Source organism: Drosophila nasuta, chromosome 2L (assembly GCF_023558535.2).
Source record: "Drosophila nasuta strain 15112-1781.00 chromosome 2L, ASM2355853v1, whole genome shotgun sequence".
Taxonomy (NCBI): Eukaryota; Metazoa; Arthropoda; class Insecta; order Diptera; family Drosophilidae; genus Drosophila; species Drosophila nasuta.
Window position 1 is genome coordinate 8,166,721 of NC_083455.1, and position 18,974 is coordinate 8,185,694.

At 35.0% G+C, this 18,974-nt stretch overlaps 1 protein-coding gene across 2 annotated transcripts in view; it reads left to right on the forward strand.

The window, feature by feature from the left end:
• Nucleotides 1-7,871: 7,871 nt before the first annotated feature.
• Nucleotides 7,872-18,974, forward strand: part of LOC132798300 (cell adhesion molecule 2) — a 45,440-nt gene continuing 34,337 nt past the window's right edge. For both annotated transcript variants that reach the window (XM_060810111.1, XM_060810112.1), the window contains exons 1-2: nucleotides 7,872-8,149; nucleotides 16,899-17,555. In XM_060810111.1, the coding sequence (XP_060666094.1) occupies nucleotides 17,261-17,555 (295 nt within the window). In that variant the 5' untranslated portion in view covers nucleotides 7,872-8,149; nucleotides 16,899-17,260. The remainder of the gene's footprint in view (nucleotides 8,150-16,898; nucleotides 17,556-18,974) is intronic.

Genomic DNA, 18,974 nt, shown 5'->3' on the forward strand with positions numbered 1-18,974 from the left:
GAAATACTCTACTCAGCAAACAAGTTGCGAGCACAAAAAGAAGCCTTTGGATTTACCTTTACCTGGGAACAGAATTTATGCTCAATAACTTACACAAATCACGTTCAGCAAATGCTTACAAAATGTTACAACAAATTTTGCACGATGCAAATCTTTTATTGACAGCACGTTTCACTTGTAGACTAGCATTTTGCACATGTTTCACAACTCATGCTTCCGCTGCTATTCGTGTGTATGTGTGAGTATGAGGTGGGAATTTTATAATAAAAGAATTCCTTAAATGCCTAGCAACAACACAAAAATCGGTAGCAAATTTAATTGATTCCACTTTTGAATGCATTGCCAGGAAATTAGACCAATTGTTTGGCTTTTATTCCAGCAGTTTGCATACGCTTTCAAAGGGCAGCTTGACTATTCAATGATATTTTACTTTTATAACAGATTACCTTAACTGAAATTTTATTTAAGTTTCAATAGGTTCTTTTATCAGTTCAACAAATGGAAATGATTACCAACTATTTGTTTTCGTCCTCATAATAGAGCATTGTTGATTCGCTGTCGCAAAGGTCTCTTTGTTTTTTGCAGCACATCACACAGCTGCATTTAATTGAAAAACATAAGCTGCAATATGATATAAATGATATATATATACCTACATATGTGTTCAGCAAATATGTCCAAATGTGTTTGTGCATTTTGTGGCGATTTTGATTGAATTCACGTGAAATGTTTGTTCGGTCATAACGTGGCAATAGAAAATGCATAACCAGGGCATGCTCAATTTATTGATTGATTGATTGATGGCCTGCTGCAATGGTCCCGCTGGCATTCGCACTCGCTTTGCCAAATATTTTTTTACGTCTCACTCGCTCGCTCGTTATTTTTATGGCATACTCGTAATAAACGAGCTCACACTCATGTAATTACAATTAATTTTCATTTGTGCCAAATTGCTTTGGAGCCGGTGCTTACAAACGAACGTACGAACTGCCAACGTTTATAGCGTCGACAAATCCGGCTTTCTCTTAATCATAAAATAAATATAATAATAAATATCAAAAGAAGCTGCAAAACGAAATATGTACATACACTAACGGTTGCCAGACGAAAACTGCCAGCAGCCAAAGCAACAATTCTTGGAAACAACTCTCGCTCAAGGGTCAAAGGCTTACAATCTGTGACTTTAGGGGACTGAGTGCGAGTGCGCTGGCATTAACTGCGATTTAAATGTGTATTAATTGGAACAAGCCAGTATAAAGCCATAAAAGCCAGGTTCACTTTCAATGGGAACGTAAAAAATAATATTTATAAATTTAATTGAGTCTTTACACCGCAAACAAGTTGGGTCAAGAGCAATTCAATTCAATTAATATAGGGCATGGATTTGCAAAATAATTTAAAGTAGTTAAAGTGTTAATTGAAGTAACTAAGTGCACTGATAACTCTTAAGTTTTTATACCAACGAAGGTTAGAAGGGTATCAAAACTTTGTGCCTCCAAGAAATGTATGAAACAGGCAGGTATAGGCATCTGCGATTGATCATTGTTAACAGCTGAGACGATATAGCCATATAGCCGTCTGTCTGTCTGTACGTTTTCTGTCCGTAAGAGCTCCTTGTCTCTCTGAGACTATAAGATAGAGAAATATTTTGATATGTTTCAAAGCAGATAAAGTTTGTTTCAAATTTATAACAACCGTTTTGAAACTAGAGACGATTTTTGATACATAACATACAATGATGATTTTTGAAAATTTGGACAAAAACGCCTTATTACTGGTCTTAATAGATTTGACTGACAATCTGGTATATTTTGCACTCTATAGTATATTTCAAATGTAATTCTACATCAATAAAACAATTGGCATATTTTAAGAAACTTTTATTCAAAATAGGTATCGGGTATCTCAATCACAATCTTTAAATTAATTACGCATACGACACGTTGTATATAAATTAGAATTCAATATATTTATTTATATTTATAAAAAAGAGATAAAATTGTAATGAAGTTGCTTTAAAGTTGCTAAGCCCAACCACAAGACCACATAATCTATGATATTCACGCTGCACGCTCTCGCTTAACTCCCCCTTCATACACTTATTTGCTAAGCTGATAGTTAAGCTACACACAAATCGCTTTTACTGCCAGCAAAACTCTGTTGAACTACCATGAATTTTATTGCTCTAACTAGGAGATTATTTCGCTTCACGGATTAATGCACTAAATGGCAGTCGGCGTGCGAAAACATAAACAATAAACAATAAATGGATATTGAAAATAACGAATCATATATTTATTTATATTTGGACATGAAATACCATTAAATAGATATTTATGCTGTTTTTGTATCAGCTAAAACTAACAAAGCAAGTAGCTTGCCTGATTTAAATTGATTAACTTACAAATACTACACAATTAGGAATTTTTAGATAATATTTTCAATAAATATATTTATTTTTCATTTACTTCTCAGTAAAATATGAAATTTATTTGAGATATTAATTTTGTTTTTTTATCATGAATTCATCATCATTTTTATTTTTCTATTGTATACAGCGAAACAATTGAAAAAGGATAGATGGAATATGTGTTTTTATTCACCAAAATATGCGGAATTAATGCATCTCTGTCGCATACAACGTTGCGGCACTGTAGCGTTAAATTTAATTCACTGCTTGTACAAAATTCAGATTAAATTTGCGACATAACACAAGTATTGATATTTTACTTGAATTTCTGGTTCTATGGCAGTGAAAGTTAATTAAAAATAAAAGAACTTTCCAATTATATGCGTAAACTTATCAACTACATAATTTTGATATACTGAATTAAATTCATTTAAAAGCTCAACAGCTCTGTTTGTTAATTGTCGATTTTTTGGGTGTATCTTAAAGTGAATTTGCCACTAATCGAGTTGCCATTCATTGCATGCCACTTGCTGCACACAAGGTATTTCATAGAATTTCACAGCTCTGACTTTTGGCGCCGGATATTGCAGGTGTTGGCCTAAAGCACAGACAGATAGCTTAGCCATGGCCAACACAGAACAGCCCAGCACATCGCAGTTCCACTTATAATTAGTTTGGCTGCATTTCACGTTTCATGCCTCGCAGCCAAACATGCGGCAGCTGCAACGTTTGTGGTCTTGGCTGAGATTCTTAATCAAAATTGCACTCATTCCGTAAGCGAAAGCTCTCTGTATCCGTTGGTGGCACCTAATGAAAATGGCGTTGCAATGAACAACTACATTAGAGTCAGACACATATGTGCCAATTGATTGACTGTAGCGTATGGATGCGGAGGAAAAGCGAATAATCTAATAGTAAACACATATAATATTGTATCTATGTAAGGAAATACGATTAATGGTATTAATTAACAATTTTTTACAGCTAGTAATTTAAATTTGAAAAAAAAAATTGAAAATATTGGCGTATATAAATTTAGAATTAAATGAATCATTTAAATAATGTAATTTAATGTTTATTTTAAAATTAAAAAATGTCTTTAAAGATCACATTTAAATTGTAAATTGATATAGTATGGAGTGCAGAATTGATATGATAAACAATTTTAAAATTATAAGAAATTGTAAAGTTGCCATCATTGTTGAAATCGAGAGTAAAATTTATAGAAATTCGATGAATTTGTTTATTGTAGCCGTGGCGGGAAACAAAAACAAGTAAGACCTCTACAGCCAAGTTTGCTCAACTTTGAGATACCCGCTACCCATTTTAAATTAAACCGGAAAAATACCGAAAATATACCTAAAACTGTATTTTCTATATTTAAATTCAAAATATACCATTTGTAAAGTTTTGCTTAATTATCTTCTGCAATCAAAAATTTAGCGGAAGTGTGCGGAGCAATAATTTGAATCACCCTTGATACTCCAAAAAATGACCAGTAATAGTATATCTCTAACTCTTATAGTTTCTGAGATCTAGGCGTTCTTACAGATGGACAGACAGACGACCAGGCGGCATGGCTACATCATCTCGGCTATTGACGCTGATCAAGAATAGTTTATGGGATCGGCGATGCCTTCGTCTGTCTGTAACATTCATTTCCTGAAAGCACAAAGCTATAATACTCAACTACCCTATGGAAAGCGCGCATAACAAAATTTAAAAAATACTTAAATTGTCTTCAAGATACAATTTGGCATTCAACATTATCCTTGCCGAATAGTCGAGTGTGTCTTAAAGCATACCACACTCTGTTTGCACTTCTTTGAGTTCTCGTTGCAATCTTCTTCAATCTTCACTTTTATTTTTTCTCGTTCTCTTGCACTCTCTCTCTCTCTTTCTCTCTGTTCTTCTAGCAATGTTTTCATCACCCGCTGGGCATTTTGGCTGCCTTATTAAGTTGGCGCCTTGACGGCAGCTGAAACCTGCCCCCGTTAGACAAAAACTTTTTGCATGCCAATGATATTATGTTATGTATGTGTGTGCTCTTTTTTCGCATTCTTCTTATTTCTTTCCTACTTTCTGGTTCTTTTCACTTTGATGGCGTTTCGCGACGTCATCATTGCAACTCCATTGTCAAAGTTGTGTGAGTCGTGAGAGCAGCGTGAAAGTAGTTCGCAAACTCACAGCAACAAAAAACAGAAAGCAAAAAAAAAAATAAAAAAAATTACAGTCAGCCCCGTGCGATGGGTAAATACTGCGACTACACTAAGAGAACGATGGATGCCTTGGCTCCGTTGTGGTCTTACAGTTAAGCGCTAATTATATGTAAATAGATCTAACGGAGCTGCGGCTCAAGGTGCCATATAATTGGCCCCCCCATGTTGACAGCAAGATAGCTGACAAAACTTTCAAACGATTGACGGCAACTTTCGGTCGTTAAATGCAATTCAGATCTCTTAAATAAATTGTTGCAATTGTTGGAATTTACTTCTTAATAGTTTTAAATGCCCGCAGGTAATAAATTGATTGATGGTGTTGGGATTGAATTTCAATTTAATAAATATACAACTAATTGTTAAGAAATTAAGATGGTGTCATTGTAATAAATAAAGGGAAATAATTTAAGAAACAGATAGTAAACGTTCAATGCTTCTGCTAAATATTAGGATGGAAATTAAATAATTATTATACATTTTTTTATAAAGTGTGCAAATAATATGAAGACTTACAGTAATCAAAGTTATTTGCATCTTAAAGTAATTAAATTAAAAATATTTAAATCAAAAAAATATTTAAAATATATTTGATAAATTTGTTAAGAACCCACTATCATTTAGAAATATATTATGCTTATTTTAATTGTAATTGAAAAAAACTTATTGAGAACATACTGAATTATGTGATAACTGCTATCAAATCTATTTGGACTTAAGAGTTTCAAGATTTCAGATACGTAATATTTTTTTATAATGATAAATATAATATAATATTAATAATTAAAAATTTGAAAAATAAAAATTTAAAATCATGTTCTAGTGGTCTCAAAATAATCTACCTCCAGTCTTTAAAATATATTTAGATGATATTTTCAAAAATAAATATTTCTCTGTTCTCGTATACGTAATATCTACGAAATTGTTGAACCTTTTGAGACGATATTAAAATAAACAAAATTATAATACATTTTACTGATATCAAAGTATCTTCACTTTTGACCTTCAAGATTAAAGATTTCCGATTAAATATTAGTATAAAAAATATATTTTTTTGTTGTCGTATACGTAATGAGAAAATATTAACATGGAATAAGTATAAAATAAGCAATATTTATTTGATTTACAATCATAGGAAAAAGTTATTATATTATTATATGTGATGAAATCTAAAATATTTTTATGATTTTATATAACTCGTTTTTTATGTGGTATATTTATATCCTGTACTTAAGCACTCACAAAAGAGAAGCCAGTTAAGCGACAACTAAGTGTAGGCAACAAAATTTATTATCTAAGCATTTCGCTTTTAATCAAATGCCACTGCAATTAGCCGAAGACCATTTCCATAAATTCCTTTGCATTTGAGTCATTAGAGCCCCCAAAAATTTCATTACACTTTGTTGTGCGTGTCTCAGAGCAGCATTCAAAATTTGGCAACAAGAAAGCAAAAAAAAGAAAGAGAGCAACGTACAAAATGACAAAATGAAAGCGGAAGGTGGCTGGGAAAGTGAAGTGAGAGTGGGAGAAACTGAGAGACTGAGATAGAGAGAGAAAGAGAGAGAGATAGATAGAGGGACTGAGGGGGGTAAGACCATATGAGGGACAGAAACCAACACGTAGAAAACGCATAAACATTCTTGCTTAAGTGAGTTTCAACATAAATTTTCCAACTTGAGCTGCAGCAGAGGAAGGAGCTGGAGGAGCTGTCAACTCGGTACAAAAATACGCAAAATGTATTCGACTGTTTGGCCAGCTCAGTTTTTGGTTTCGGTTTTGGTTTTTGCATTGTAGTTTCAGTTTCGTTTGCACTCGACTTAGCCACAGGCGCTGCAAATAAGGAAAACACATGAAACGAAGCAAAAAGCAACTCAAATAGATTTTAGCTTAGTCCAAAATAATATTTGACTCAATTCTCAAAATACTACAACTAGTTCTTAGTCTCAAGTGAGTTCATTGCGAAATGCAGCAATTATTATCATGACAAGTTTGCTATTATGCAAGCGTCCATTGGGAGCCAAGCCAACAGCATAGCTTTCAATTTACTGTCAAAGAACTTCACTTGACGTCGTGCGTGCTTAAGAGAGCGCGGCGTCAAAGAGAGTAACACTTCACATTGGCTATCGAAAGAGGCAGTCAGTAATAGAGAGGGACAGAGAATAAGAGAGAGAATACGAGCGAATACTCGCCATATTCTAAAACACATCACTGACCTACATTAAGTTGAAATTTATTTATGCCGGCTGCCAAATTGGTTCCCCAATGCGTTGGCAGTGCCCTTATGACTATGACGGATATGGTTGAGTTTTTGTTCAACTGCCCTGACTCGACTCTCTTGTCGTTTTTGTTGTTTGTGTTGTTTAAGCTATCCTTGTTGTAGTTGTTGTTGCTGTGGTTTGTTATTGTTGGCTTTCTTGTTGTTAGTCATTGGCTCTAATAATAATGGTTTGTAATTTGCATAAATAATGCTTGATTTTTGCATCGATGGCGTCCGCACCGAGTTGCTCCCTTTCATCTTCGTCCCTCTCCTTTTCGTTTTCCCTGTGCAATCCCTTGTTGTGTGTGTCTGCAGCATTTTAAATGATTGAACGCTTTCTACTATATTTGGTTAGATAGACGCAATTTCGTCGATAAATTGACAAATTTAAATAAGGTGCAATTGACATTTATATTGACAAGTTCTTAAAGAAGTACTCAAAAATTTTAAAATTAATGTATAAGTTGTATCATAAAAATTGTAAAGCGCTTTAAGAAATGCTCAAAAATTTTGAAATTTAATTTTTAAACATATTTTAATAATTTGAAGGAGTAATTGTATATTTAAAGAAAACATGTTTATTGTTAATTTGTTCAATTGGAAACTTTTTTAAGTGCTATTATACTTTATTTATACTTCACAATTTTGTTCAAAATTCAAAGTAAAACATTGTTGCTTGCAAACTCACAGTAGAACTAACTTTACAGCATTCTGTTAACTTAACAGTGCTCAGTGGAAAGCTCTTAAACGTGTGGACGCTCTCTTGCAATGGCCACGCACACAAGCACACAAACACTGGCAACTTCGTTGTTGTTTGTCGGCAACTTCGTTAATTCGCTTCACATCACGAACTTCGCGTTTCTCTCTAGTTCGGCAGCCGAGCGCATACGAACGAGAAGCAACGAAGCGCAGGCGACAGTGACGACTTCAGGCTGCGAAAACGACTTCGATAGCAACTTGGTGTAATCAGTGCGTGCTGCTAAGTAAATTAGTTTAGTATGATTTTAGTGCGCAACGTTGACGGACGCGCCACGCGACTCAATTCATGCTAACGACAGCGACAGCAACAGCACAACGAATACGACAACTACGCGCGCTCATCGGTTACGTGTGTTAAAGTGTTTATCGTTTTTGGTGGTTAGTGAGAGTGTTAAACATATCGCTACTTGGATTCAATTTTATATGCCTTGGCCATAAGTGTGGCCGTATCATGCCAAAGTATTTACCATCGCCCGCCTGAAACTATGCAACTCGCAATTTCCCAAAGTACGTAAGCCGAATAAATACTTATAAAAAAAATGCTATGTGCACGAAAACAAAAAAAATGGAAGGCTTTGTAGAACTTTGGTGCCGCGTCAGCTTGAATTTTGTACTTCATCTTTCACACGACGTTTAACGCAAATTGTGGCAGCAGCGTTGTCGTGACTCCATTTGCTCCTTTCATGGCTTCCCTTTGGATTTCCTTTTCCTTTCTTTGTCGTCGTCGTCGTCGTCATCGTCATGAAGAAAACTTAGACATTGGGTCCGCTGGCTGTTTACTTTTGAACTGCAACTCAAGTCGGTGGAGCTGATTGCATTTTGGGGCCCACTCGAGCGTGCCTCATTATGATGGCTGATAGTTTTTCCTTTCTCCCACTGACACACACAAACCACACTTAATATTGAATGTTGTATTTACTTTATGCAATTTAATTGCCGTCTTTTTTTCGATTTTTCTTATTTTATTTAATTTTAATATATTTTTTTAAATTGATTTAAATTCAAACTATGAATTTGAGAAGTGCATAATTTTTATATTTTATATCATTATAAGACTGATTTATTACAAAAATGTAGACTACTAACATATGAAATAATGCTTTCATATTCAGCCTCAATGTCAGTTCAGTCAGTCATTTAAAACGGATAAAAAACGTTGTACAAATTTGTACAATTTATTAATCGATTTACCTACGCACAACTAAAAGTAGAATGATTCTAAATAAATTTCATTACATTACTCGCTTACGCATTTTCGATGTGGATATAAACCAAAAATTACATTATTCTTAAGGTATTCATAAAAAAAAGATGGAACTACAGTGTTTACTTCTTTTAAAATCAGGAGCCGGTAAAACTAGTTGAATGGAGCTCCACAAAACTGGGCGATTTGTTGAGGAACGTATTCCAACTGAATGTATCAAGTATCATCTTTCTTTTGCAGTAATTTGGGATGATACGCTATGACGGAATATTGCAGAAGAATTTTATTGATTTGCAGCTAGATTGTGCAATCATTATGACGTATTCGACATCTGGCTAGACTTTCGATTATATTGGAAATAGTCTGGATTTTCAAATGTTACTTTGTTAAGGTATTCCACTAACCATCGCCTGCAATAAAAAGGATTTGGGCAGTAGCATACCATCAAATGGGAGACAATCCAATAAGAACGATAAGATTTAGTTCTTTGATATGTCTGTTAAAGAAATTTATAATTGCCATTTACCTTTCAATTGGTTGACCTGCAAAACTCTTGCTAATCCGTTAATTAAGGGTACTAGACAAATCGCTGTCGATCCAACTTATGCACCAATTGACGAGCGTCAACTTACGGCTATCAATATTAGACAAATTAATACTTTACTTCTTGAAGATGACGATTGGTGAAAATCAAAACTTTTTGCTTTACATATATTTGGAAATTTATTTTTATATTGAACACGCTTTAAATGACATTTGAATTCAAAAAATTAATTAAATATTTAAATTATTATAATGATTTGATCGGCGTAATCTATTTTTATTATTAGCTTTTGATATAAGTTTTATACGTTTAGCTAAAATAAACCTAATAGAAATAATTGCAAATATTTATGTAATATAATTCAAATATATTTGATATTCTTTCAATGTTAATTTTTACGATAATTTGTTACTGAAATGATTATGAAATGAAACGAAAATTATTGCTGGAATAAATGTAGATAGCATTGTTCTGGAAAATATTGTTAGTTGCTGCTAAAAATAAAGTTCAAATCGAAATGATAATTTCTGCAGCTTAAAGTTGATTGGGAACGCTTTGAATTTTCCGCTGTTGTTATAATTTGCGCTGCACTGTCAACAATGCTAATGAATAGCTGACGAGTTTTTGCAAAACTAACAAATAGAACTGGTTAACGTTAGCCAGCCACACGCACACACTCCCAAATGTTCACACACACGCTTCGCAGCCCACAGCAGATTCCATCCACATACCATAAAACGAACATGAAATTTGGTGCATCCACTGAACGACCCTCGCTCTTGGCGTAGCCATTCAATAAGCAAGATAAAATATGCACAAACTACACACCAACGCATTCCCCCACATATACACACACACATGCATATTGCTGCCGCTGGCATTGTGTGTGTGTGCGTGCGCTGCAAATATGTATTTTATGCTTTTTGTGCGGTTCGAAACAGAGTTTTGTGGGAGGTTGATGAAGGGGAGTCTGCCCGCTAATTAGGCAATATGCACTCGATTGTGTTATAATCATTAAAACCGGAAAATGCATGGCTACCGCGTGCAGCGAGAAGCGTATAGCGTACAGCGTGCCGCGTGCCACATGCCACATGCCAAGCGCACTTCACTCACACACTCGTTGTCCTCGAACATTTTTCGTTGCATACTTTCAGGCACTGCCCAAAAAAGAGCACTAGCAAAATGGCAACGATCACAACAATTCTGCATAGCTGGTGCAGTACAGCAATGCAAATGAGAAACCGCTAACAATTTGGGTTGCTTTGAAATCTGTTCGAACTATTATTCGTTATGGTCAGCAATTGGGTCTGTAGACCGACGAGAATTGCATTCAAAAACACAATCCAATTGCAGGTGATAAACATAGTGTCTTTAAAACGCAGTTAATGGACACGACTCTTAAAAGATAGTAATAAAAACCAAGTTTTAATATATTTTTCTGCAATTTACTGAATTATATCCACGAATTCTCTTAAATAATCAGTATATCTTAAAAATAAATAATTATTGCACTAAATAATCAAGTATTAATTAATTATATATATAGATTAATTCCAAAGATTTAATTGATTTGAATTTAATAAATTTAGTTTTATATTTTAAGGGTATTTCTTAATATTTTTTTAATATTGGCATTTATTTACTTAAGTAGCCATGTAAGATTTTTATTCCTGCCATCCATAAGGTGTAAGGGTATCATAAATTTAAACCGTCAGAAAAATTATGTCAAAGTCAGAAAGCTAAAATCACGATATGTAATAGTTACAGTAATAACTACAGTATCTGTCATTCCTAAGTTGATTTGGTTACAGTTAGATAAAATTTGTAAAAGCTATTTTAGAAATAATTTCATATATAATTTTGTTTTTCTGTAGCCGGATCTTAGCTTTTTAATGATAATCTGCCAGTTTTAGTACTTTTTGGTATATTTTTAATTTTAATAGTACATGCATATACCAAACATAACATTTTGTTTATTTTAGTACATCAATTTCATCTATTTTACAAATACTGTTGCACTGATTGGCTTTTTTTTGAAAATAGGTAGCGGGTATATCTCAGTGGAGCAGACTCGATTGAAGCAGTCAACTGAAAATAATATAATAGAGAGATTTCAGAAAAATTTAAACATTATAAAAACTTTTATTTGCATATTTTTTGTGCATACACTACCAAAAAATTTTTTTTGCTTGCAAGCGAACAAAGTAAAATATGTTTTCCCCTTTACATTTTATGCATCTATCAAAATGTTAACTTATCGCAGAAGCAAACATTTGAGATTTAACATGTCCAACTATTTTGCAACTGATTTGCCGAAATATAGGTGCTGGTTGTTGCGATTTTATTAAATATATGTTTGGGGCAAGACTTTCCGGTCCGTCACGTAGGCAACTTAAAGTCAAAAACTTTGAGCTGCTTGGGGAAGGAAAACCAACAGGAAACGGAAGCAAACGAAAGCAAACACGTGTTGGGCAAAATCTTTGCTGCAACAATGTAAACACTCGTCTTCAAACAACCAGGCAGCCACACACATACACTTATGCGTCCGCTTACACACACACACACACACACTCACGCATCCCCTTTGCTCATTGCATATGTAAACCTGCTTGTAAGCTGGCCAATTTTTTATGTATTTATGCATTTCTTCCTCTTATAAAAACACCTACCAGCCGCTGGCCCCTCGCTCTCGTTGCGTCCTCGCTTGCTATATTAAAGCTGCCGGTTGAGAAAATGCAGCAGTGCAATAACAACAAACTCGCCTCCTCCCCCGCTGCCACGCCCAACTCCCTTTGTAGGTTAATCAAATGCAAGGCGAACACAACACAACAAAAAAATTGCAATACGCGTTTTGGTCTTTGGGGGAGGAATCGAGTTGCGTTGCGTGGGATGAGAATAATGGGTGTGGCGGAGGAGTGGAGGGGTAAGCAGCTTCCTGTTGGCTAGTTAAAGTACGCGGGTGTCAGAGCATGTTGGTGTCGTTGTGTGCGTGTTATATTAAAAAAATTTCCAACTGAGAAAAGCTGCAACAGCTACAGCAGCATCAGAAGCTGCAGATGCAGCAAAACACAAAAGGCAACTGACAGCTGACGTTGAGACATGGACGAGGATGACGAGGACGAGGACGAGAAAGGGACGTCAAAGGACTAGGGACAAGAGCATAAGCATGTGGACGTACCCAGGCTTGATTCTCTTTACTTGATATGCAACGAGCTGGCAGATATGAGATGAAATTATGTGCTTCAATCCAATTAATGGTCTACGTTCATAACTACAACTTGCAAAACCTTTTAGATGCTTATGTACGTTAGATAATAGCAATAAGTGGTACTTAACGGCGAATTGCAAAGGATGAACATAGAAAAGAGTTACATATGTCTGAAGGGCAAGCGAATAGTATATTCTTGTTAAACTGTTGAAGTCTTTTACAATTATATAAATATATGTGGCACCTAAATTAAAATATCAAATTGGAAAAGTCAAACTAATATTAACAATTTAGTAGAGTTGTATTTATTTATTAGTTTATCTTATTTATTTATTACATACTTAAAATCAGAAGTAAACTGGAGTGAAATTAAAAAGCTATCGGTTTTTATCTGATTGCTGGATACATAGATCAATTAAAAACCATTACTAAAATTGTTTAGTTTTTCTTAAGATATAAAATAAACGCTAAACATTATTACATTTTTGATTGATTATTAATTTTTTTCTTTAATTTTTATTTTTATATAACGGTAAAATTTATATTAAATTATTTTATCATTGTTGTTGTTCTCAGCTCATATATGAGAAAAATATTCGCAGATGTAACAAAAATTGACTAATTTTACTGAGTATATGAAATACTAAGTGTTCAAATTAGCAAGGATTTTTGCTCGTAATAAGTACCTAAGATCCTTTTTCCGCAATCTGACAATGCGTGAAATATAGATATTAAAGTCAAGTTGACATATGAAGCGAATTTACCCTTCTGATGTTCTCACAAAAATGCTCAGCAAAAAGCAACTGTCTTAGCAAAACCAACCAGGAATTCAGATTGGACAGGGAAGTCCGTTAACTGTCAGTTATAGCTGTAAGAGTTGCTGTAGCTGTAACTGTTTTGTTGATTTGTTGGCAACAACAACAATTTGGTTGAGCCAAGTAGCTGCACACGTTGCCAGACAATGTTTATGGCCATCAGGTATTTGGCTTAATTTTTGACGCTTTATGCATATTATGAGCGACAGCTCCCTGGCTCAAGTATGAGCTGGGGCAAGTGGCAAGAACGATGCCTGAAGGTGACATAAAACAAGCCTTTTTATGTGGCAAGGTGCCAGAGGCGAGGCTGCTGCTGCTGCTGGTGCTGTTGCAGTAGGTGACACGCAAGGTTGGCCGCCAGGAATGTTGCCACATTGAGGGGAATGGAATGCAGATGGAATGCGACAAGGAATGAATAAGTGAGGCGAGAAACAAAAAACATCGCGTGAGAAATGTGAAATATAAGCAACAATGCGATGGAGTGAAAGAGAAAGGGAACGGGCGAGAGACAGAGATCTTTGCGAGGGACGGGAAATCATTTGTTATTTCATTTCCGAAATAACCAAAGAATGCAGAGGAATTGGCGCAGAGGATTAGCGGCAAACGTCTGACAGCTGAAATCATTGGCCGCCATTTTGTTTTGTTGGACCAGCCACCTCCGCGCTGTTGCCACATTTCATTGTTTGTCATTTAACGATTGACAGTTGCCGATAAAAGAAGAGAAAGGAACCAAAACACTGAAACAAAACGAAGCCACTAGCCAAACACAAAACGAAGCACAAAAGCCAAACAATAAGCAATGTCAAAAACAAAAAAAAAAAGAAACAAAAAACAAAAATAAAACAATAACAGTAAGAGCAGCAATGACTGTTACTGTAACAGTAACAGCAACTGTGACAATCGTAATGAAAATGTTAATGATACGGCGTCCAAAAAGGTGTCAACTGCTTAGCCCAAAAATTGCTTCCTGTCTCCACTTTACCGTTGGGCCGCCGATGGGGCCAAGGCAGTCATTGACTTAAGATTTTTCGCCCTGGCTGTCGTTGGAGCTATTTATCATTATGACATTGCTTGGCTTTTGGGCTGATTTGCCGAGGGAGCGCCATCTGCGCCTTTTCCTGTCCCTAAGCTGTTAATCAAAGCTACCACAATGTTGCGAAAGCAAAGTTCAGCCTGGGAATATTTGAATTTGCCATAAAGCGTAGGATCTGCTTACAGCTCGTGTTTCTGGGAATCTCAAAGTACATCTTGTTAACTTTGTTAGCCTCTGTCGTCACACTCAAGGGTTATCCCTCTTCTTTTGTTGGCAATTTCAAGTATGAAGCTTTATAGCAAGGAAGAATAATTAAATAAAAATAATCAATTTAGATTTAAACTCATATTTGTTAATACAATTTATTAATAATAACATTAAAGTGGCTTAAACATTTTTTATATTTTTGTTATGTGGAAGTATGAATTTCGTTCATAATAATTTCAATGGATCATTCATATTTAACAGTTTACAACAACAATGAATTTAATTTTTGGTTAATTGATAAGTTAATTTAGCGAATTCAGTACTTTATTCTTTTCACTATACAACGAAATAGTAACAAATGTTTTTATTAATTAGTAATTTTATTTATTAAAGCTGTAAAACTCTTAACATATGCTTGTAAAATATGTCAATGAAAATTGGCTGTGAACGTTGTTGCTATGGTAACGGGTAAAAACTTCAAAGAATTTGAAGCCACGCCCGATAATCATTTCACATTTACTCAATTACGCCCATAAATGTCAGATATCTGGTTGCTGTGGGGTCAGAGTTCATGGGCCGTTACGGGACAGCCGGTTAAGCCAATTTATTAAATAAAAAAACCATTTGTCACATTTTATTCAAGTTTTCAACGCGGGCTTTTCGGTGTGCGTGGCCTGTTGTTATCTTTATGACATTTCCAGTGGAGCAATGAAACAGAAACCCCAAAAGCCATAAAGCCCAAACAAGCAGAAACAGCAGAAGCAGCCAACTGGCCAAAATAAAAGGGGGTCAAAGAGCATGTCGATGGTCGAGGGTCGGTAGTCCGGCAAAAGGTGGACAAAAGGTCGGGCTGACGTTTTTCTTCATTAATTTCACCTGGTCAACTGATAAAAAAGCCAAACGACGACAGCAGCGATGATCATAAAAGTAATATGTAATAACCAGATAATAACAATGGCAAAGAAACCTTTCCTTTCCTTTTATTTTGTGTTGTGTTTGTGTTGTTCCTTTTGATTTTCTATCCTTTACTATCAGCGTGTGAGTGTGTGTAGGTGTATGTTTTCCTTTGGTCCCAGAATTGAGACAGATTTTAGCTGTTGTTAAGACTTTAGAAACAACGCTCGAGACTCGAGACTGGAGACTCGAGAGTGAAGAGTGAAGAGTCGAGTGAGCAAAAACAATACACGGCAAAGCCGCAACGTTCTTATGGGTACCGCAATTAGTTGATTGCAGGCTCAACTCTATCAAAGATTGTAAGTGCTTTCAATTTCATAGCTGTCCATCTCATTCCAGATATCTCGGTGGCTTGCCAACGAGTATTTTGTACTCTGCAGCTGCTCTCGACGGAAATTAAACTTGTCCAAAAGTTTAAATGCCTTTCTGCCGCTTTCCGTTGTATTTCGCTTGACTTTTGTTCTCAAGTTACCACTACAACTTCCCCACGACTAGCATTTCCATTTTCCATTTCGTTTCGTTTCCCTCTCGTTCTCTGTGAATAACTGTCCCACATAGTTTCCATTTTCCAACATTTATTGTGTGTGCTCAGTCTCTGAGTTTTCTAATTTGCGCGCTTCAAGCAATTAAACGATGCATCCGGTTTTAGTTCTCTCTCTCGTTTAAGAGTCTCCTCCTCCTCCTCCTCCTCCTACTTGTATAGTCCCATAAATATGGACTTGAACGAGAAATGGCTTTGCATGTTGCTTATGCGACAAATGAAGCATGTCAAGTTACTCATACGGCCCATTGACCCGATGAAAAACATGTCGACATGTCTACGGCCTTGACTTCAAATGCCGAGATAAATTCGCACTGAAAATTTCTCAACTATAAGTAGTTAATTATGTTTTAATTGATGCTACTTCAGCACTGCGAGAGAGCTGCCACTTAATGCGAGTGAGTCAACACACCAAGGTTATCTAAAAGGAATATCAAATGGCAACTAAAATTAAGCCACAAAGTTGCCAACTATTAATGCCGACACATGATTTATAATTTAATCAGCCATAAAATGAGAGCGAGTCGATGTAGAGTGTTGGTGTGTTTGGTTATGCAAATGTATAAATAATGAAATGATATTTAATAATGCCCGGTTGAAAACTTACAGCAATGCAGAATAAAAAAAAAACGTAATGGAAAAAGTAATAATAGTAATAATGAATGAGCAGCAGCATACAAAAAAATAAATAAAGATAAAAAAGAAAGGAGAAACAGATTATAACATGCCATGCATTTTTTATATTTACAGTCGCGGGCGACGTCAACGGGAGGCTGCTGCAGCGCCCCTGCTGTTATGCAATGGAAAATTTATTTTCCCACTCAGCCAAGGGCTGAACAAATTGTTTCGCGTAAATATTTAACAGTCGCAATGAATTGCATTCCCGGCAATTGAAAGTAAAAGCCCAGCTAAAGAATACATTCGTATAGATAAAGAGCAAACAAATAAACAAACTATGCAAGTGCCGGCCAACGCATAAACATTGACAAAAGCAAAACACAACGACAAAGCAGAAACGAGATACAGCACGAGAAATACAGCAAAAAAGCGTAAAAATAAAAAATACAAAATAAAAAAAAACGTACTTTACAAAAACGCATAAACAAATAAAAATGAAAATTAAAATATTTCCGCTGACAGCGGATGCAACTTTGGCGCTGCGACGGCGTCGCGTAATGAAACTGCAGCGGAAACATAAAATGCCGGAAATATGCTCATGGCTAATTGTTGCCGCTGCCGCCGCTTCGGTCACTTGGCTGACCCTCTGTCGGTCCCTCGTCGCCGCACAAGATGATGATGACAGCGAAATGCATCAGCATCACATGGATCTGCTTCACCACCAGCAACAGCACACGGATTTCATTATTGGCGAATCGGAGGAACACGATCACATAGCGCATCACCTGGGTAAGAAATAAATCTAAAATGTGAAACTAGATTAAGTTGACCTGGACTTAGTATAAGGCAAGATTATAGAAAATCGCACATCCATAAAAGATATTAATAATAATTTATTTTGAATAAACATAATATATTTTATTTAGCCATTTTTCATTTGCCAGTCTAATTATGGAAGTACTGCGATATCTAATATTTACAACATTTACAATTGATTCTAGTACAATATATACTAACTTTTACCTTTACCAACTTTTAAATTTTATTATCAATTAACTTATCAATTATTAGAATAAAAATTCAAAACATTAAATTTATCTTTATTTATTTTATATGTCAAAATACGTTAGATGCATTTGAGTCGAAGCTGCTTTAGTAAACAATCTGATATACTTTAAACTCCATGGCATATTTTGAACCTAGTAGTAGTTTTTTGTTTATTTATTTAGTATATTTTCAAAATAATACAGAAACTTTTTTGATTTATGTTTGACAATTTCGGGTTTTAGCTTCTTTGGCCGAAAATCTCTTATATTATTGACCCCGACTTCAAAGTAATTCGAAATATGGATTTCAGTATATTTTAGTATTTTTGCGGTATATTATTTGTTATTTTAAGAATAATTTCACAATATATGTCACAAATTATGCTTACTGCAATCGGGCTTTAGCTTCTTTGGCCGAAAATCTATATATTGACCCCGACTTCAAAGATGTACTAAATATGGGTTTCAGTATATTTTAGTATGTTTGCGGTATATTATTTGTTATTTTAAGAAAAATTTCACAATATACTATGTCAAAATAGGTAGAGGGTATATCACTGTCAAACACACCGGAATGTAGCTTTCTTACTTGCTTTTAATTTGTAGAGTTGGTGTTTAATCAACTTTTACTTCTAATTCAATGCTAAAGTCATAAAAATTGTTCATGTTATATATATATGAAATAAAGTTTATTTATGCTTAGTCTATGAAAGTATCGATAAGTCTTTATGCTTATGGATTATGTGTAAGTAAAATAAGATCGCAACAAGCTTGATGAACATTAACTTTATTTGATCTTTAATATTCAAATCATTTTGTTCACTTATATTTTACATCGAGGGTAATTTATTACCTACATAATGCATTTATTTATTTATTTTTTGACTGCCATTTTAAGCTTTGTTTGCCTCCCTCAAATTGTGTAATTAAAAAATTGAAGCGTTGATAAATAAATACACAAAATTGTCGAAAGCCATTCGACAACTTCCTTTGAAATATCTGCCGCACTTCTCACAGTTTCAGTTTTTTGGCCCACAACGAGGCAACCGAAGACCGACAGAAGGAGGAAAGGAATGAAAGGAATGAAAGGAAGGGAGCTTGTCACGCTCTATTTGATTTTGCCTTTGCTTAGCACAAGGTCAACTTGGCGCGGTTGCCAAGT